General features: G+C 47.3%; 1 protein-coding gene across 10 annotated transcripts in view; it reads right to left on the bottom strand.

Moving 5' to 3' along the window:
* Positions 1-21,926, bottom strand: part of STRBP (spermatid perinuclear RNA binding protein) — a 160,742-nt gene that overhangs the window by 70,194 nt on the left and 68,622 nt on the right. For all 10 annotated transcript variants that reach the window (XM_067471753.1, XM_067471750.1, XM_067471744.1 and 7 more), the window contains 2 exons: positions 15,302-15,488; positions 12,928-13,163 (listed from right to left, as the gene is read on the bottom strand). In XM_067471753.1, coding sequence (XP_067327854.1) covers positions 12,928-13,163; positions 15,302-15,304 — 239 coding nt within the window. In that variant the 5' untranslated portion in view covers positions 15,305-15,488. The remainder of the gene's footprint in view (positions 1-12,927; positions 13,164-15,301; positions 15,489-21,926) is intronic.

Genomic DNA, 21,926 nt, shown 5'->3' with positions numbered 1-21,926 from the left:
ATCTGTTTGTTTGGCCTCTGACCTCCTTCTTGTTAGCTATTCTCACACTCCTTCAAACTCTGAATCCCAAATGGTCAATTTATTTATTTACAGCTTTTATATTCCGCCCTTCTTCTCACCCCGCAGGGGACTCAGGGCGGATTACAGTGTACACATATATGGCAAACATTCAATGCCAATTTTGGACATACAAACTTATACAGACATACACAGAGGCTATTTCACTTTTTCTGGACGCCGGGGGAGCTGTCGCTTTCCTCGTCCATCTGCGACGCTGATGAAGCACTTCCGCATTCCCTGCATGCTTCCTCGCTGGAATGCTTTGCTGGAGTCTTCTTTATGGCCTCATAAATTAGTTAATTTAGCCTCCCCACACTTTAAGGTGGTACCTTATTTTCCTACTTGACAGATGCAACTGTCTTTCGGGTTGCAAAGGTCGACAACAGGCTACACAATTGGTTGGAAACCCACTCCAACCTGGGCTGGCTTCGAACTCATGACCTTTTGGTCAGAGTGATCTTAATGCAGATGACACTCAGCCAGCTGCACCACAATCCCGGTGAACACAATCTAAGGTCAGTCTGTTCGTTTCTCTGGCCTCTGACCTCCTTCTTGTTAGCTATTCTCACACTCCTTTGAACTCTGAATCCCAAACGGTCAGCACGATCTAAGGTTCCTGTTTCGTCAAGGTCAGTCTGTTCGTTAGTGCTATCCAGTTTGCCTTCCTGCTCATTATCAGGCTGAGAACTGCCCTCCTTCTCTGAGTCAGCCTGCACCTGGCTAGTTTCAGTATCAACAGACTCTTTTTTTTTGCTGTGGGAAACTGAACTTCCACACCCTGTTCCTCACTGACTATAACAGGGACATTTTGAACCAGACTGTGAACCTGAATCCCATAATTCAACAGTGACAAATGCAAGAGACTCCACTTTGGCAGAAAAAACGGAATGCAAAGAGACAGAATGGGGGACGATGAGGCCTGGCTCGAGAGCAGGACGTGTGGAAAAGATCTTGTGTCCTCGTGGACAGGAAGGTGAACATGAGCCAGGAATGTGATGTGGCGGCAAAAAAAGCCAATGGGATTTTGGCCTGCATCAAGAGGAGCATAGCGTCTAGATCTAGGGAAGTCCTGCTCCCCATGCTCTATTCTGCCTTGGTTAGACCACTTTACCTGGAATATTGTGTCCAATTCTGAGCACCACAATTCAAGAGAGATATTGACTCAAAGCTGGAATGTGTCCAGAGGAGGGCGACTCAAATGACCAAGGGTCTGGAGAACAAGCCCTATGAGGAGCGGCTTAAGGAGCTGGGCATGTTTAGCCTGAAGAAGAGAAGGCTGAGAGGAGACATGATGAGAGCCATGTAAAAATATGTGAGAGGAAGCCACAGGGAGGAGGAGGAGGGAGCAAGCTTGTTTACTGCTTCCTTGGAGACTAGGACGCAATGGAATAATGGCTTCAAACTACAAGAGAGGAGATTCCATCTGAACACGAGGAAGAACTTCCTGACTGTGAGAGCCGTTCAACAGTGGAACTCTCTGCCCCGGAGTGTGGTGGAGGCTCCTTCTTTGGAAGCTTTGAAGCAGAGGCTGGATGGCCATCTGTCAGGGGTGATTTGAATGCAATATTCCTGCTTCTTGGCAGAACGGGGTTGGACTGGATGATGGCCCAGGAGGTCTCTTCCAACTCTAGGATGAACTTCCTGACTGTGAGAGCCGTTCAGCAATGGAACTCTCTGCCCCGTAGGGAGTGTGGTGGAGGCTCCTTCTTTGGAAGCTTTGAAACAGAGGCTGGATGGCCATCTGTCAGGGGTGCTTTGAGTGCAATTTTCCTGCTTCTTGGCAGAATGGGGTTGGAATGGATGATGGCCCAGGAGGTCTCTTCCAACTCTAGGATTCTAGGATTCTATGCTCATCCTCATTAGAGGCACTCTGTGGTTCCAGCTGAGTCACAACAGAAAGGTGCTCACAGGTTTCTGTTTATAGGACAACAACGTTGTGTGGGTTCAGCGCCCAGGTCTCCTGGCCGTTGGGCAAGCTGGTAAGCGCTTTTGGGAATTGGAGAGTCCTAGGGAGAACACTGTAATCCAGTGGTTCTCCACCTTCCTAATGCCGTGACCCCTTAATCCAGCCCCTCATGTTGTGGTGACCCCAAACCATAACATTGTTTTCATTGCTACTTCATAACAATCATTTTACTATTGTTATAAATCATAATGTAAATATCTGCTATGCAGGATGTATTTTCATTCACTGGACCAAACTGGGCACAAATACCCAATGCAACCACATGTAAATGCTAGTGGGGTTGGGGGAGGATTGGTTTTGTAATTTGGGAGTTGTAGTTGCTGGGATTTATAGTTCACTTATAATCAAAGAGCATTCTGAACTCCACCAGCGATGGATTTGAACCTAATTTGCCACACAGAACTCCCATGACCAATGGAAAACAGTGGAAGGGTTTGATGGGCATTGACCTTGAGTTTGGGAGTTGTAGTTCACCTATATCCAGAGAGCACTGTGGACTCACGCAATGGTGGATCTGGACCAAACTTGGCACAAATACTCAATATGCGCAATTGTGAACACTGGTGGACCCTGGAGAAAATAGACCTTGACTTTGGGGAGTTGTAGTTGCTGGGATTTATAGTTCATTACAATCAAAGAACATTCTGAACTCCACCAACGACAGAATTGGCTCAAACTTCCCATATGGAATCCCCATGACCATCAGAAAATATTGTGTTTTCTGATGGTCTTTGGCGACCCCTGTGACACCCCCTCGCGACCCCCTCGGGGGTTCCGACCCCCAGGTTGAGAAACACTGCTGTAATCAAACCCGCAAACACGGAGGCTAGGACCAAGATGGGTTTAAAGGTGATGATGATTGGATTGGGATGAGGACTCAGCCAATCCAGCCTCTTGTCTCAATGGAGGCATGGCAAAGGGCTGGAAAACTGTGCCTATCTCTTAGGAGAAAGCACATTTGGGGAAGGGAAAGCAAGAGAAAGGGAAAGCTTTGGAAACTCTTTGGAGGGGACGAGATGAGAAAGCGCGGAGATTGCATCTGGGTCTATGGAGGAACCGAAGAGATCTGTACGGAGTCTTCCTCCTCCTGCCGTGTCTCTCTATCTGCACAGAGACTCTCTCTCCTTCGCTCAGAGAAATTTGGGCCAAGCGGAAGACAAGCATCTGTTGCCTCCCCAGGGGAAAGAGACACGCCGCTCGGTCGGTTGTCTCCCTGGTTCTTGCAACCAGACGGGAACTCGCCGCGTTCTGCTTTCGCTGTTTTGCTTCTGTCGATGGGGACATATTTTCTGCTCAGCGTTAAGATGCAAACAAGCCCCATCTTTGCAAAGGGGGGAAAGAAAAGCCCAGGGGGGGAGAAAGGGATTTAAGAAGGCATGTGGGAGGGAAGGAACACAGCAATGAAGGCTTCAAAGCAGCACCGTCAAACACATTTGGGTCGAGGGATACATCAGCCTTATGGTTGCCTACAAAGGGCCATTGAATCCATGAAACACAGAGGGCCGACTCTCTCTCTCTCTCTCTCTCTCTGTGTATGCATGTATGTGTATGTGTGTGTGTGTGTATATATATATATATATATATATATACATACACACACACACACACATATATATACACACACACACACACACACACACACACATATATACACATACATACACACACACATATAAGCAATGTTAGTTTGTGGGATTAACATAACTCAAAAACCACTGGACAAATTGACACAAAATTTGGACACTATACCCCTAACAGACCAATGAGGGACCATCATTTATAACCCCCCCCCCCCCCCCCCCAAAAAAGTGGAAAGGACTTTTAAACCCCAAAAAGCTAAATGACAATACAGGAAAAAAGGGAAGGAAGAGGGAAGAAAGGAGAGAAAGAAAGAAAGAAAGAAAGGAGAGAAAGAGGGAGGAAAAGAAAGAAGGAAAGAGAGAAGGAAGGAAGGAAAGAGGTAGAGAAGGAAGAAAGGAGAAAACGAGGCATGAAAAGAAAAAGGGGAAGGAAAGAAAGAGGTAGAGAAGGAAGGAAGAGAAGGTAAGAAAAAAGGAAAGGAAGGAAAGAGATAGAGAAGGAAGAATGGAGAGAAAGAGGGAGAGAAGGAAAGAAGACAGAAGTATAGATAGAAGCAAAAAGTGAAGGAAGGAAGGAAGGAAGTAGAGAAGGAAGAAAGAAAAAGAGGGAGAGAAGGAAAGACAGAAGCATAGATAGAAGTAAAAAGTGAAGGAAGGAAGGAAAGAAGTAGAGAAGGAAGAAAGGAGAAAAAAAGGATTGAAAAGAAAAAAGGGGAAGGAAAGAGGTAGAGAAGGAAGAAAGGAGAAAAAGAGGGATGAAAAGAAAAAGGGGGAGGGAAAGAAAGAGGTAGAGAAGGAAGGAAGAGAAGGTAAGAAAAAAGGAAAGGAAGGAAAGAGATAGAGAAGGAAGAATGGAGAGAAAGAGGGAGAGAAGGCAAGAAGACAGAAGTATAGATAGAAGCAAAAAGTGAAGGAAGGAAGGAAGGAAGTAGAGAAGGAAGAAAGGAGAAAAGAGGGAGAGAAGGAAAGAAGGAAAGACAGAAGCATAGATAGAAGTAAAAAGTGAAGGAAGGAAGGAAAGAAGTAGAGAAGGAAGAAAGGAGAAAAAGAGGGATGAAAAGAAAAAAGGGGATGGAAAGAGGTAGAGAAGGAAGGAAGGAGATAAAGAAAGAAAAAAGGAAGGAAGGAAGGAAAGAGGGAGAAAAGGAAGGGCGGAAAGAAGGAGAGAAATAGAGAGGGAAGGTGGGCCACAGCAACGCATGGCGGGTACAGCTTGTGTGTGTATGTATGTATATGTATATGTGTGTGTGTGTATGTATATATATATATACACACACACACACACACACATATATACATACACACATATGCTTGGGTACCTGGCATTGAAAAGACATGGAGATTGTGTGTATGTGTATGTATGTATATGTATGTATGTATGTATGTATGTATGTATATACATACACACACACACACACACACACACACACACACACGGGCCTTGTGTTTGACAAATAAATGAAGCTTGGACTGTTGTAGCTAAGGGGCCAGGGGCTGATGGGTTCACTGATGATTCAGAAGGGATTGTGGGATTTCCTGGTTCAGGCCAGGTTTTAAATATTGAAGTTTCAGGCCAGAGAAATGAAACCATCTCTGATGATGCCGAGCTCCAAGATCAGTAACAGGAGCCAGAAACAACATCATTAGATAAGGGGTCGAGTGAGGATGAAACACAAAATTCTCAAGGGAAAGCACCTGGTGTTATGGAAATAAGATCTTCTTTTAAAGATTAGAGCAGAGAATCAGCTCTATAGGACAAACAGATTGAAGGGTAGTTTTGATCCTAGAGCTGTAACCAGTGAGCTGGCCAAATGCACAACATAAAATGATCAAACTCCGGATGAGATACCAATGAAAAAGGTGTATTTATCCCTCTCCTTTCTTTATTTCTGCTTTTTTCCATTTTTGTTAGCTTTTTCCAAAGCTAACAAAATGAAGTTCAACAGTGACAAATGCAAGATACTCCACTTCGACAGGAAAAACGAAATGCAAAGAGACAGAATGGGGGACGAGGAGGCCTGGCTCGAGAGCAGTACCTGTGAAAAAGATCTTGGAGTACTCGTGGACAACAAGTTGAACATGAGCCAGGAATGTGATGTGGCAACAAAAAAAGCCAATGGGATGTTGGCCTGCATCAAGAGGAGCCTAGTGTCTAGATCTAGAGTAATGCTCCCCATGCTCTATCTGCTTTGGTTAGACCACGTTACCTGGAATACTGTGTCCAATTCTGGGCACCACAATTCAAGAGAGATATTGACTCTGAGCTGGAATGTGTCCAGAGGAGAGCAACTAAAATGATCAAGGGTCTGGAGAACAAGCCCTATGAGGAGCGACTTAAGGAGCTGGGCATGTTTAGCCTGAAGAAGAGAAGGCTGAGAGGAGATATGATGAGAGCCATGTACAAATATGTGAAAGAAAGTCACAGGGAGGAGGGAGCAAGCTTGTTTTCTTCTTCCTTGGAGACTAGGACGCAATGGAACAATGGCTTCAAACTACAAGAGAGGAGATTCCAACTGAACAAGAGGAAGAACTTCCTGACTGTGAGAGCCGTTCAGCAGTGGAACTCTCTGCCCCGGAGGGAGTGTGGTGGAGGCTCCTTCTTTGGAAGCTTTTAAGCAGAGGCTGGATGGCCATCTGTCAGGGGTGCTTTGAATGCAATATTCCTGCTTCTTGGCAGAATGGGGTTGGACTGGATGATGGCCCAGGAGGTCTCTTCCAACTCTAGGATTCTAGGATTCTATCTATTTTAGGGGCTTTTGGTGCTCCAGTCATGGGTGGTTCGAGGCTTGGGGTGCAACACTGGGGTGCAGGGAAGGATGCGCAAAGGGAAAATGGGGTGAGAGGAAGTGGGGGGGGGGGGAAGGTGGTGTGGGAGGAGGAGGAGAAGCCAAATGCTTGGGACGGATCTAGGCCGGAGAGGCCCCCTCCTCACACGTCTGAACATGAGGAAGAACTTCCTGACTGTGAGAGCCGTTCAGCAGTGGAACTCTCTGCCCCGGAGGGAGTGTGGTGGAGGTTCCTTCTTTGGAGGCTTTGAAACAGAGGCTGGATGTCCATCTGTCAGGGGTGCTTTGAATGCAATATTCCTGCTTCTTGGCAGAATGGGGTTGGAATGGATGGCCCAGGAGGTCTCTTCCAACTCTAGGATTCTATGATTCTATGTTCAGCAGTGGAACTCTCTGCCCCGGAGGGAGTGTGGTGGAGGCTCCTTCTTTGGAGGCTTTTAAGCAGAGGCTGGATGGCCATCTGTCAGGGGTGATTTGAATGCAATATTCCTGCTTCTTGGCAGAATGGGGTTGGAATGGATGGCCCAGGAGGTCTCTTCCAACTCTAGGATTCTATGATTCTATGTTCAGCAGTGGAACTCTCTGCCCCGGAGGGAGTGTGGTGGAGGCTCCTTCTTTGGAGGCTTTTAAACAGAGGCTGGATGGCCATCTGTCAGGGGTGCTTTGAATGCAATATTCCTGCTTCTTGGCAGAATGGGATTGGACTGGATGATGGCCCAGGAGGTCTCTTCCAACTCTTGGATTCTAGGATTCTAGGATTCTAGGATTCCTCCCCCAATGTGCGTCCACCTGGCCTCCCCCACGCAAGCCATGCATGTCTTTGTGGGAACATCTGGATGCAGACAAAACTGGGCCCTAATTTTAGAATGAGCTCATGAAAGAGCAATCTGGAAGAGAGGAATGAGCAGGAGGAGCGAGCGGCTACGCCAAGGCTGTGGCTGGAGGATCTCAAGCGGCACTTCCCGCTCGCCAAGCCAGCGCGCCAGGAGCACTTGCTTCAGAAAAGGAGAGGGAAGGCAATCAGGAGCTCATTCATCCCCACTCAAAGGGAAGGGAACATGTCCCTCCCGCAAGCCTGCCCACTGCCGCTCAGAAGACAGAGTCCCAAGCACCACTGCGGGGCTGGGAACGGGGTACTCAGAGAGGCTTGGCTTCCACTTGCTGCCCATGTGCTTTGGTTTTATTTTGAGCCCTTGATGTCTGCCTAGTCCTGCCCAAGCAAAGAGACTTGCTGGTTAACTTCATCCTCAAGGATGAATGCACTGACATTATGATGTCAAAGGCTTTCATGGCTGGAATCACTGGGCTGCTGTGTGTTTTCTGGGCTGTCTGACTATGTTCCGGACGCATGCTCTCCTGAGGTTTTGCCCGCATCTATGGCAGGCATCCTCAGAGGTTGTGAGGAGTGAAGGAGGGAGGGAGGGAGGGAGGGAGGGAGGGAGGGAGGGAGGGAAGGAAGGAAGGAAGGAAGGAAGGAAGGAAGGAGAGAAAGAGGGAGGGAGGAAAGGAAGGAGAGAAGGAGAGAGAGAGAGAGGGAGGGAGGGAAGGAAGGAAGGAAGGAAGGAAGGAAGGAAGGAAGGAAGGAAGGAGAGAAGGAGGGAAGGAAGGAGAGAAGGAGGGAGGGAGGGAAGGAAGGAAGGAAGGAAGGAAGGAAGGAGGGAGGGAGGGAGGGAGGGGGGAGGGAGGGAGAGAAGGAAGGAAGGAAGGAAGGAGAGAAAGAGGGAGAGAAGGAAGGAGAGAGGGAGGGAAGGAAGGAAGGAAGGAGAGAGAGGGGGAAGGAGGGAGGGAGGGAGGGAAGGAAGGAGAGAAGGAGAGAAGGAAAGAAGGAGAGAGGGAGGGAAGGATGGAAAGCAGGAGGGAGGGAGGAAGGAAGGGAGGCAGGAGAGAAGGAGGGAAGAATAAACGGAAGGAAGAACAGAGAGAGGGAGGGAAGGAAGGGAAGGGAGGCAGGAGAGAAGGAGTGAAGGAAGGAGTGAAGGAAGGAAGGAAGGAAAGAGAGAAGGAGGGAGGGAAGGAAGAACGGAAAGAAGGATGGAAGGAAGGAAGGAAGGAAGACGAGAAGGAGGGGAGAGAAGGAAGGAAGAGAAGAGGAAACAGACAGGCAGCGGAGAAACATTTTCACGGCCACTTAGCATTTGCTGAACCAATTGTGCCTTCAACACGGCTAAATCTGTTTTGCGCGGTTGCCCTTTTCCTCCTCAGACTTTTTGAGCACACGCTCACACACGTGTGGCTTTTGGCTCAACGCATGTGCCAACCCGCAAAGTCTAGGTTTGTCCATTTGTGGGTTCAAAACAACGACAACAACCGAGAGGCAAATGTAAGCGCGATGCAGTGATTTCTTTTCCCAAACAGCAGGACTGAAGAGTGAGAGGCTGGTGGAGGCACAGGGAGCAGATGCAGACACATGGCGAGCAGATGTTTCGCGCAATCTGTTGTCAAGCGGGCTTTTCCTCGAGAAGACACTGATGGCACACATCTGTGGCCCTTCGCCCGCCATGGAGGCGATGCTACAGCTCTCCCCACGCTTCCATTTCTCTATTTCTATGTCCCTCACGTAATGGTGTGCCTGCATTCCGGATTCTTGCAGCGAGAGAGTCGCTTCAAGGCCTGGAAGCTATGAATCCCGCCGAAGAGTGGCTGAAAGAGCTGGGCCTGTTTAGCCTCCAGAAGAGAAGGGAGAGACGAGACATGAGCTCTCCGTCTGAGTATTTGAAAGGCTTCCTCTCTGCTGCCCTGGAGACTGGGACTCAATGGAGACATGGGTTCCAATGGCAGGGAAAGAGACTCTGTCTGGACTTTAGGAAGAACTTGAATCAGCGTTTCTCAACCTGGGGGTCGGGACCCCTGAGAGGGTTGTGGGGTGGGGGTCATGTATTTCTGATGGTCTGAGGAACCCCTTTGGAAGAGAAGGCCGAAGGTGTCCACCTGTCCTTGTCTTCCTTTTTGGAAACAGACAGAGAATCCTCCCACCAAAAGCCCTTCTCTGCTGTGATTGGCAGCCTCTCAGCCAAGGGGAGGGTTGTTTTGAGACTCCAAGTGGGGAGGGGAGGGGAGAGCAGGTGTGCTCAGCGCATGGCCGCACGGGGCTAGAGGGGAGAGCGGGCAAGGCTTGCATCAGTGAGTCCCTTCAAGTCATGATGATTCTGTGTGGGAAGTTTGGCCCAATTCAATCGTTAGTGGGGTTCAGAATGCTCTTTGTAGGTGAACTATAAATCCCAGCAACTACAACTCCCAAATGCCAAGGTCTATTTCCCCCAAACTCCACCAGTGTTCACATTTGGGCATATTGAATATTTGTGCCAAGTTTGGTCCAGATTCATCATTGTTTGAGTCCACAGTGTTCTCCGGATCTAGGTGAACTCTGGATATAGGTGAACTACAACTCTAAAACTCAAGGTCAATGCCCACCAAACCCTTCCAATTATTTTCTGTTGGCCATGGGAGTTCTGTGTGCCAAGTTTGGTTGAATTCCATCGTTGGTGGAGTTCAGAATTCTCTTTGATAGTAGATGAACTATAAATCCCAGGAACTGCAACTCCCAAATGTCAAGATTCTATTTTCCCCAAACTCCACCAGTGTTCACATTTGGGCATATTGAGTATCCGTGCCAAGTTTGGTCCAGATCCATCATTGTTTTGAGTCCACAGTGCTCTCTGGATGTCGGTGAACTACAACTCCCAAACTCAAGGTCAATGCCCACCAAACCCTTCCAGTACTTTGTATTGGTCATCAAAGTTCTGAGTGCCAAGTTTGGTTCAATTCCATCATTGGTGGAGTTCAGAATGCTCTTTGATTGGAGGTTAACTATAAATCCCAGCAACTACAACTCCCAAATGTCAAGGTCTATTTCCCCTGAACTCCACCAGTGTTCACATCTGGCCATAATGAGTATTCATGTCAAGTTTGGTCCAGATCTATCATTGTTTGTGTCTGGATGTAGGTGAACTACAACTCTAAAACTCAAGGTCAATGCCCACCAAACCCTTCCAGTACTTTGTATTGGTCATCAATGTTCTGAGTGCCAAGTTTGGTTCAATTCCATCATTGGTGGAGTTCAGAATGCTCTTTGATTGGAGGGTAACTATAAATCCCAGCAACTACAACTCCCAAATGTCAAGGTCTATTTCCCCCGAACTCCACCACTGTTCACATTTGGCCATAATGAGTATTCATATCAGTTTGGTCCAGATCTATCATTGTTTGTGTCTGGATGTAGGTGAACTACAACTCTAAAACTCAAGGTCAATGCCCACCAAACCCTTCCAATTATTTTCTGTTGGCCATGGGAGTTCTGTGTGCCAAGTTTGGTTGAATTCCATCGTTGTTGGAGTTCAGAATTCTCTTTGATAGTAGATGAACTATAAATCCCAGCAACTAGAACTTCCAAAGGACAAAATCAATCCCCTGCCAACCCCACCAGTATTCAAATTTGGGCATACGGGGTATTTTTGCCAAATAGGGTCCAGTGAATGAAAATACATTCTGCAGATCAGATATTGACATTACGATTCATAACATGAGCAAAATGACAGTTGTGAAGTAGCAACGGAAATAATGTTATGGTTGGGGAGGTCAACACAACGTGAGGAAGTTTATTGAGGGTTTGCGGCATTCAGAAGGTTGAGAAACACTGGTGTAGAGTCAGAACTGTTCCTAGAGGGAGTGAGGAGGGAGGGGGATAATGCATAGGTATAAGTAGTAGATTTACAGAATTATAAAGGAACGTAATCAATAGAACAGTATTTCTCAACCTTCCCCTTAATACAGCGCCTCATGTTGTGGTGACCCCCAACCATACAATTATTATCATTGCTACTTCCTAACGGTAATTGTGTTACTGTTATGAATCATAATGAAAATATCTGAAATGCAGGGTGTGTTTTCATTCACTGGACCAAATTTGGCACAAATATTCAATAACAGAGCACCATGCAGTCATGTCGGCCTTGGAGGTGGCTATGGGCAACACCAGCTCTTTGGCCTAGAAATTGAGCACCAACCCCCAGACTTGGACACGACTGGACTTAATGTCAGGGGAAAACTTTTACTTTGCCTTACCCAATATGCCAAATTTCAATACTGGTGGGGTTGGAGGGAGAATTGATTTTGTCATTTGGGAGTTGTAGTTCCTGAGATTTATAGTTCACCTACAATCAATGAGCATTCTGAACCCCACCAATGATGGAACTGAACAGAACTCCCATGACCAAGAGAAAATACTGGAAGTGTTTGGTAGGCATTGACCTTGAGTTTTGGAGTTGTAGTTCATCTGCATCCAGATAGCACTGTGGACTCAAACAATGATTGATCTGGATCAAACTTGGCATGGATACTCAATATGCCCAAATGTGAACACTGGTTGAGTTTGGGGAAAATAGACCTTGACATTTGGGAGTTGGTTGTTGCTGGGATTTATAGTTCACTTACAATAGAAGAGTATTCTGAATCCCGTCAACAATAGAATTCAGCCAAACTTCCCACATAGAATCCCCATGACCAACAGAAAATATTGTTTTTTGATGGTCTTTGGTGACCCCTCTGATACCCCCTCGCGACCCCCTCAGGGGTCCCGACCCCCACTGCAATAGAAGGTGTCATATGGGGTCAAAAATACTTTCCCAACTCTAGGAGTCTATGGCCATTAAAGAGGAATCATAGTTAAATCCTCACGTGGATTTTAATTTTAGCAGAGAACCAAATCCATGGGTTTGTAATTTGAGTTCTGTGTTTATATCTTTAACATCAGACGCCTCGTGGTGGAATCCAGACCACTTTTGTAGGAAAAGACACAGGGGAAGGTCAACTCTCTCCCAACTCAGTTGCCCCAAAAGCCCCATGTCCAAGGCCGCACCACCATAGAATCCTAGAATCCTAGAGTTGGAAGAGACCTGGTGGGCCATCATCCAGTCCAACCCCATTCTGCCAAGAAGCAGGAATATTGCATTCAAAGCACCCCTGACAGATGGCCATCCAGCCTCTGCTTAAAAGCCTCCAAAGAAGGAAGGAGCCTCCATCACACTCCCTCCGGGGCAGAGAGTTCCACTGCTGAACGGCTCTCACAGTCAGGAAGTTCTTCCTCATGTTCAGATGGAATCTCCTCTCTCGTAGTTTGAAGCCATTGCTCCATTGCGTCCTAGTCTCCAGGGAAGCAGAAAGGAAGCTTGCTCCCTCCTCCTCCTCCCTGTGGCTTCCCCTCACATATTTATACATGGCTCTCATCATATCTCCTCTCAGCCTTCTCTTCTTCAGGCTAAACATGCCCAGCTCCCTAAGCCGCTCCTCATAGGGCTTGTTCTCCAGACCCTTGATCATTTGAGTCGCCCTCCTCTGGACACATTCCAGCTTAAAGTCAATATCTCTCTTGAATTGTGGTGCCCAGAATTGGACACAATATTCCAGGTGTGGTCTAACCAAGGCAGAATAGAGCATGGGTAGCATGACTTCCCTAGATCTAGGGAATTCCCAAGACACAAGAGGTAGGTCGTGATCTTTGGGGACTCCCTGCACACACCGTAAAGTCCAACCCACTCACTTGTGACTGCCACCATCGCCGCTGCCGTCTGCCGCCGATTCTTCTTTGCTTTCCGTGCTGCTCTCTGCCGGGGTGGATTTGCTGGTTTCGTCCATCCAGTCCGAGACCTGCTTCAGGGCGCACTCCACGGTGGAGACCATGTTCTGGACGGCTTTGAGTTCCGCCGGAGACGGGTAAATGGTGGAGTGCTTCATCATCACGTGCCGGTCATCGTTCACAAACGAGCGGATCGATCTCTGTTGGGAGGAACGCGGAAGAAGAAGGGAAGAAGTTATCAAGAAGAGGAGGGAACAGGAATGCATTCGCTGAGGGTGCAAGACCCTCACAAAAGGACCAGGAACATTTCTAATAGTGCAACTAGATCAGGCCTGGGCAAACTTTGGCCCTCCAGGTGCTTTGGACTTCAATTCCCACCATTCCTCATTGAATGCAAGCATCCTCAGTGGTAGTGAGGTTTGTTGGAGCTAGGAAAAAGACCTCACTACCTCTGAGGATGCTTGCCATAGATGCAGGCGAAACGTCAGGAGAGAATGCCTCTAGAACATGGCCACATAGCCCGAAAAACCTACAACAACCCAGTGATTCCAGCCATGAAAAACTTCGACAATATTATTATGATTATTATTATGGAAGGAGCTAGTCAGGCTGTTTCTGGAGGCATGGCATGATCCCTGGGCCGGACCCTAGAGAGCAACCTGTCTACAGTTGTGCGGTCCAGCATGTAAATCCCTCTGGAGAACTTCACTGTCTCTGACCTAGTAGCTGTACACACACACACACACAGACACAGCCCGCTCCATGCTGCCTCTGAGCAATAACATTTGGAGGACCAAGGAAATCAATACGCTCGAGAGGCTCTCCTATCTGCGGGCGAGCTGGCTGGCATTCATTACCGGCCTGTGCCAGCGAGAGCTTACCCTCCCCTGTGGCCAACTCTTCGGCCCCTCCAAATATATTCTGCAGGAACATTAGAGCACTGCGAGAGCTTGAGCCTTTGAAGGCACGATCCTCACTCTATGATTAAAATGGAAACCAAGTTGGGGTGGCGGCGAGTCTCCGGTCGGCCGGAGGTCCAGGTAGGGTATTGATCAGGCTTGGCAAGCAGGTCTGAAACATCCCCAAGCCAAACCGCAACAGCGACTTGACCTTGCAGAAGGATAAGCCAAGGCAGGAAGGTCCTCACAAGCTGGAGGAGTCCAAGGTTGCCAAAACATCTCACCAATACGCTTTTATTTTTCTTCTTCTTGTGGGTGGGGGTTATTTATGAGCATCCCTGCCTCCTGGCTTAATAATTCATGCGCTGCAGCCTCCCTGGGCACGTGCTCTGTGGTTTTGACGCTGGCCTGGCAATAAATCAAAGCCCATTTTACTCAGCTGAAAAGCGGTGCCAAGGCGCCCGTTAAATCAGTGCCAGTTCAGAGCCTGGCTCCTTCCCACACTCAAGAGTTCCCAACCAGGCTCGGAAATGGGGGAAAGGACGGGGGGGATTCTTGTTTCTGGAACCCCAGGTCTCAGTGGTGGCCAAGGGAGCTTTTGCACAGTTAAAGCTTGTGCGCCAGTTGCGCCCGTACCTTGGGAAGTCTGACTTGGCCATAGTGGTTACATCCCGAATAGATTACTGCAACACACTCTACGTGGGGCTGCCTTTGAAGACTGTTCGGAGACGTCAATTAGTCCAACAGGCAGCCGCCAGATTACTCACCGGAGCGCCATACAGGGAGCATACCACCTTGCTGCTGCGTCAGCTCCACTGGCTGCTGGTCCACCTCTGAGCACAATTCAAAGTGCTGGTCTTGGCCTATAAAACCCTATACAGCTCCAGCCCAGCTTACTTATCCGAACGTATCTCTCTCTACGTTCCACCTCGTAATTTAAGATCTACTGGGGAGACCCTGCTCTCAGTCCCACCAGCGTCTCAAACGCGTCTGGTGGGGACGAGGGACAGGGCCTTCTCAGTAGTGACCCCCCGCTTATGGAATTCGCACCCCAGCATGATTAGATAGGCTTTTAGGAAAAACTAAAGATGTGGTTTTGGAGCCAGGCCTTTGGCTAGTGGGCACAGCAGCACTTTAGCCACCGAACTCGGGACGATAGGATTGTTTGACAATTGGAAATGGCTTGATGACCTGTGATTCTGTGATCTGTTCTATGTGGTTATGTAATTTTAATTAATATCACTGCTTAATTGTTATGTAATGGATTTTATATTGCTGTTTTATATTGTTATTTTGATATTGTTGGCATTGAATTGTTGCCAACAATTCAATGCCCTGAGTCCCCCCTCGGGGGTGAGAAGGGCGGGGTAGAAATGGTCTAAATAAATAAATAAATAGTTTCTGGTTTCCATGCGTGCCCGTATCCGCGGAGGGCCTACCATGGCTGGCGGCAGGGGGTTTCAGCTCCGGCGCCGGTCCCCTTTCTCCTTCTCCCTCCTCCTGGGTGTCTTTGCGAGGGACTGTTTCGCCTGCCAGGAGCTCCTCATATGCCTCTCCGTCTCTTGACGGCTCTCAGGAGGTCGCGCAGCGGCACCGATGCTCCAGGAACCGGACTCTGCAACACACCTGGACAGGTAGAGAGAACACAAAGGCACACTTCAGCACCTGAAAGCAGGAAAGCGGGCACAGTCAAGGCAGCCAGTGCGCGGTTCCCAAGGCAGAAAGAGCATGGCCCACATCAGGTGTCCCTTCAAGGGTATGATGCAGGATGCAGGCCATGCCATTTCTTTTGCAGATGGAGTTCTGCCCCAAATAGATCACAATGAAAGAAGAAAAAAGTTATGGAGGGAAGGAAAGAAAGAGAAAGAAGGGAAGAGAACAAAAGGAAGAAAGGAGAGGGGAAAGAAAGATAAAGGAGGAATGGAAGGAAATGGGAAAGGGTGTAATGAGAGGGAGGGAAGGGAGGAAGGAAAGAAAAAGGTTATGAAGAAAGGGAAGAAAGAGAAAGAAGGGAAAAGAACGAAAGGGAGAAGTGGGAGAAAGAAAAAGGAGGGATGGAAGGAAATGGAAAGTTTATAATGAGAAGGAGGGAGGGAAGGAAGGAAGGAAGGGAAAAGGTTATGAAGAAAGGGAAGGAAAGAAAGTCAAAGAAGGGAAGAGAACGAAAGGGAGAAGGGAGGGGGAAGAAAGAAAAAGGAGGGATGGAAGGAAATGGGAAAGCGTGTAATGAGAGGGAAGTAAGGAATGAGGGAAAGAAAGAAGGAAGGAAAAAGTTATGAAGAAAGGGAAAGAAAGAAAGAGAAAGAAAGAATGGAAGAGAATGAAAGGGAGAAAGGAAGGGGAAGGAAAGGAAAGGAAGTAGAGGATGGAAGGAAATGAGAAAGGGTATAATGAGAGGGAAGGAAGGAAGAAAAGAAGAAAAAAGTTATGAAGGGAAGGAAAGAAAGAGAAAGAAGCGAAGAGAACGAAAGGAAGAAAGGGAGAAAGAAAAAGGAGGGATGGAAGGAAATGGAAAGTTTATAATGAGAGGGAGGGAGGGAAGGAAGGAAGGGAAAAGGCTATGAAGAAAGGGAAGGAAAGAAAGGGAGAAAGGAAGGAAAGGAAAGGAAGTAGAGGATGGAAGGAAATGGGAAAGGGTATAATGAGAGGGAAGGAAGGAAGAAAAGAAGAAAAAAGTTATGAAGGGAAGGAAAGAAAGAGAAAGAAGCGAAGAGAACGAAAGAAAGATAGGGAGAAAGAAAAAGGAGGGATGGAAGGAAATAGAAAGTTTATAATGAGAGGGAGGGAGGGAAGGAAGGAAGGGAAAAGGTTATGAAGAAAGGGAAGGAAAGAAAGAGAAAGAAGGGAAGAGAACGAAAGGGAGAAGGGAGGGGGAAGAAAGAAAAAGGAGGGATGGAAGGAAATGGGAAAGGGTATAATGAGAGGGAGGGAGGGAGGGAAGGAAGGGAAGGAAAGAAAGAAAGAAAGAAAAAGAGGGAACAGAACAAAAGGAAGAAGGGGAGAAAGAAAAAGGAGGGATGGAAGAAAATGGGAAAAGCTATAATGAGAGGGAAGGAAGGAATGAGGGAAAGAAGGAAGGAAGGGAAAGAAAGAAGGAGAAAGAAGGGAAGTGAACAAAAGGGAGAAAGGATGGGGAAGGAAGGGAAAGGAAATAAAGTAGGGGATGAAAAGAAAAGAGAGAGGGTGAAAGTGCATAAGGGAAATGAAGCACAGAAGCAGAGAGTCACCATCCTCATGGTTTTTGCTTCCCTGAATCAATGGAATCCGAACAGCCGTTTCATTTCCATCCGATGTCTGACAAAAATTGGATTATATATCTTTGTTTTTCCAACAACCAAAAGCAGTTGAGTTGAAAGACTCAAATTTGGGGCGAGAATCAATAAAGTGCACTTAGCGTGGTTTGCGTGCCGTAGCCAAACAAATCTCACCATCTATTTGAAACGTATTTTTAGCGAAACCCTTGGAAATGTATTATAAACACGGCACCGCAATAAGCCCACGCTTTCCTTAACATCGCTTACCTTTTGCAAAGGGGGGAAATGAAAGCACCGGATAATTGTTGGGCTACTTTTAGCACACCTGAAGTGCTGTTTGTACAAAAAGAAGTGTTCTCTACCAATTCAGGGGGGGCTTAATTACAACTTTGAGGTTGAGATTTGTTTGGCACGCTGGCTAGCTATTCCGGTCCCCCAATAAGACTTAGCAGCATTCATTATGCTCTCATTATTTCCATGAAACAATGGGTTCAAAACACATTAGGTGTTTTCTCATTTTCCTGCAGAAAAGAATACAGATTTTTCTACGTTTTCTAGAAGATTGTGGAGCAAAGACCATACCTTTTGCTAGCTCTATTGTTGTGCAATCTCACATCACAACAAATACTCGTTGGAATCCAATCCTATGACTGAAAGGGATTCAAACATGGACAACCACGTTCAATCTCTGCTACGGAAATTCACTGGGTGATCCTGAGCAAGTTGCACACTTTCAGCCTTAGATAAAGGTACTTCCAAACCTTCTCTAAATAATAAATAATGCCAGGAAAACCCAGAAGATTACTGCCTTAAGTCGGAAGCAATTTGAAAGCACAGAACAATAAGGTGCTCAAGGTGGCTACACATCACTCTGATATCTACATAATGTTTAATATTTACACCAATCACCAGCCACTGCCAGAAGCGACAGAGTTTCATCTATGCTGACGATCGTGCCATCACCACTCAAGAAGGGAGCTTTGAAATAGTTGAACAGAAGCTCTCCAAAGCTTGCCCCATCAATGTTTAGTATTTACACAACTGAGCAGCCACTGAAAGAAGTGACAGAGAGTTTCATCTATGCTGATGATCGTGCCATCACTGCCCAAGCAGGGAGCTTTGAAATGGCTGAAGCTCTCTGAAACTTTAGGTGCTCTTACTGCCTATTACAGGGAAAGCCAGCTTACTCCGTCCATGTTTAACATTTACACAAATGACCCACCACTGCCAGAAGGGACAGAGAGTTTCATCTATGTTGATGATCGTGCCATCACCACTCAAGCAGGGAGCTTTGAAATGGCTGAACAGAAGCTCTCTGAAGCTTTAGGTGCTCTTACTGCCTATTACAGGCAAAGCCAGCTTGCTCCATCCATGTTGAACATTTACACAAATGAGCAGCCGCTGCCAGAAGGCGCAGAGTTTCATCTACGCTGATGATCGTGCCATCACCACCCAAGCAGGGAGCTTTGAGATGGTTGAACAGAAGCTCTCCAAAGCTTGCTCCATCAATGTTTAGTATTTACACAACTGAGCAGCCACTGAAAGAAGTGACAGAGAGTTTCATCTATGCTGACGATCGTGCCATCATAGAATCACCACCCAAGCAGGAAGCTATGAAATGGTTGAACAGAAGCTCTCCGATGCTTTAGGTGCTCTTACTGTCTATTACAGGGAAAGCCAGCTTACTCCATTCATGTTTAACATTTACACAAATGACCCACCACTGCCAGAAGCGACAGAGAGTTTCATCTATGCTGACGATCATGCCATCACCACCCAAGTAGGGAGCTTTGAGATGGTTGAACAGAAGCTCTCCGACACTTTAGGTGCTCTTATTGCCTATTACAGGGAAAGCCAGCTTACTCCATCCATGGTTAACATTTACACAAATGACCCACCACTGCCAGAAGCGACAGAGTGTTTCATCTATGCTAACGATCATGCCATCACCACCCAAGTAGGGGGCTTTGAGATGGTTGAACAGAAGCTCTCGACGCTTTAGGTGCTCTTATTGCCTATTACAGGGAAAGCCAGCTTACTCCATCCATGTTTAACACTTACACAAATGACCCACCACTGCCAGAAGGGACAGAGAGTTTCATCTATGCTGACGATCATGCCATCACCACCCAAGTAGGGAGCTTTGAGATGGTTGAACAGAAGCTCTCCGACGCTTTAGTAGCTCTTATTGCCTATTACAGGGAAAGCCAGCTTATTCCATCCATGTTTAACATTTACAAAAATGACCAGCCACTGCCAGAAGCGACAGAGAGTTTCATCTATGCTGACGATCATGCCATCACCACCCAAGTAGGGAGCTTTGAGATGGTTGAACAGAAGCTCTCCAAAGCTTTAGGTGCTCTTATTGCCTGTTACAGCTGATTCCGAATCCATCTAAAATGCAGACGTGTGCTTTTCACGTTCAGAACAGACAAACATCTCAAGCTCTGAAAAGAAATCCCGCCGGAGCACAGCAGCACACCTAAATACCTGGGAGTCACTCTGGACCGTGCTCTCACTGACAAGAGGCACTACTTGACTATCAAGCAAAAAGTGGGTGATAGAAATAATATCGTACAAAAGCTGACTGGCACAGCCTGTGGATCACAACCAGACACAGTGAAGACATCTGCCCTTGCGCTTGGCTACTCTGCTGCTGAATATGCATGCCCAGTGTGGAACACATCTCACCACACTAAAACAGTGGATGTGGCTCTTAATTAGACATGTCACACTATCACGGGATGTCTATGCCCTACTCCGCTGGAGAAATTACACTCTTTAGCCAATATTGTACCATCTGACACTCACTGGGAAGTAGCAGTTAGCGATGAAGAGATTGAGGTGTGGACATCTCCAGCCTACCCTCTGTTTGGATATTAGCCAGCATACAAACAACTTAAATGAAGAATAAGCTTTCTAAAATCTACAGAGATCTCGCAGAAACACCTCAGCAGGTGAGAGTCCAAAAATGGCAGGCTAAAACCCAGAACCTCAATTAGTGGCTGATACTGGATGAGAGACTCCCTTCCTACCTTCCTTCTTTCTCCTTTCATCCTTCCCTTCCACCCTTTCGTCCTTCTTTCCTTCTCTCTTTCCTTCCTCCTTCGCTTCCCTCCCTCTTTTTCCTCCTTTCTTCCCTTTCATCCTTTTGTCCTTCCTTCCCTCTTTCCTTCTCTCCCTTTCTTCTTCCTTCCTTCATTCCATTTTGTCTTTCCTTCCTTTTCTCTTCCCTTCCTTCCTTACCTCCCTCTTTCTCCCTTCCTCCTTCCTTGTCTTCCACCTTTTCTTTCCTTCCTTCCTTCCTTCCTTCCTTCCTTCCTTCCTTCCTTCCTTCCTCCCTCCCTCCCTCCCTCCTTCCTTCCCTTCTCTCCTTACCTCCCTCCTTCTCTTCCTTACCTCCCTCTTTCTCCTTCCATCCTTCCCTTCCTCCCTTTTGTCCTTCCTTCCTTCCCTCTTTCCTACCTCCTTCCCTCTCTCCCTCTTTCTCCTTCCACCCTTCCTTTGCTTCCTTTATTCCTTCCTTCTCTCTTTCCTTCCTCCTTCCCTTCCACCCTTCGTTCTTTCTCCTTTGTCTTTGCTTCTCTCTTTCCTTCCTCCTTGCCTCCCTCCTTTTCTTCCTTACCTCCCTCTTTCTCCTTCCATCCTTCCTTTTCTTCCTTTTGTTCTTCCTTTCTTCCCTCTTTCCTTCCATCCTTCCTTTCTACCCTTTCATCCTTCCTTCCTTCTCCTTTGTCTTTCCTTCTCTCTTTCCTTCCTCCTTACCTCCCTCCTTTTCTTCCTTATCTCCCTCTTTCTCCTCTCATCCTTCCTTTCCTTCCTCTTTCCTACCTCCTTCCCTCTCTCCCACTTTCTCCTTCCATCCTTCCTTTTCTTCCTTTTGTTCTTCCTTCCGTCTCTCTTTCCTTCTATCCTTCCCTTCCTCCCTTTCCTATCTCCTTCCCTCTCCCTCCTTCCATACTTCCTTTTCTTCCTTTCGTTCTTCCTTCCTTATCTCTTCCCTTCCACCCTTTCGTCCTTCCTTCGTTTCTCTTTCCTTCCTCCTTCCCTTCCTTCCTTCCATCCATCCATCCATCCATCCATCCATCCATCCATCACTGGGCAGCCAGTCCTTTTAGGAGGGAGTGCTTCACTAGCATGCGTTCCCCAATTTAGAAAGTTTGCCCATGCCTGCGCGATCACATCAGATGCCAGCAGCCCAACTCCTGAATCCTCCACCATTCAGTGACCTTATTGTGTTCTATTATGATGGGATTGTTTTCTTTTCCGACAAACAGGGAAACCCCTCTTGGAAAGGAAGCAATATTGCCAAGAAATCGCCTCCCACCAAGTAATTATTTTGCAGCCTGGAATTACAAAAAGAACAAAACCAACTGGCAATCCCCTGGGAGCGTTGTTGTGCAAACTGAAGCTCTCTTGTTGCGGCATTCCACTCGGATTGGGACAGAATGCGTTGGGCCTGGAGAAAGAATCCGGGAAGAATCCATCCCTTGTTCCCGGGAGAGCCGGGAGGCAGCTTTGCCAAGAAATCCCCAGGAGGAATCCACCAGGCTCATCCTCCCATTAAGGGGCGGTGGGTGGGTGAGTGGGAAACAAGAGATTTACACACCGCGGAATGGGATTTGGCAAGCATGCCGGAGTAATTGCTGTTTGCAGGCACAAACTCCCCAACCGAATTAAGCTCTGCTGGGTGACAGCGTTGGGAACAATTACATGGGAGGAAAGAGAGAGAAGGAGGGGAATATGAAGAATAGACGAAGGAGGAAACGGAGGAAAGTTGGAAACACACACTTGGATATTCCAAAGAAGG

Source organism: Anolis sagrei, chromosome 11 (genome assembly GCF_037176765.1).
Source record: "Anolis sagrei isolate rAnoSag1 chromosome 11, rAnoSag1.mat, whole genome shotgun sequence".
Classification (NCBI taxonomy): Eukaryota; Metazoa; Chordata; class Lepidosauria; order Squamata; family Dactyloidae; genus Anolis; species Anolis sagrei.
The sequence above is the reverse complement of the archived record's forward strand: the minus strand, read 5'-3'. Positions and strand labels throughout refer to the sequence as shown.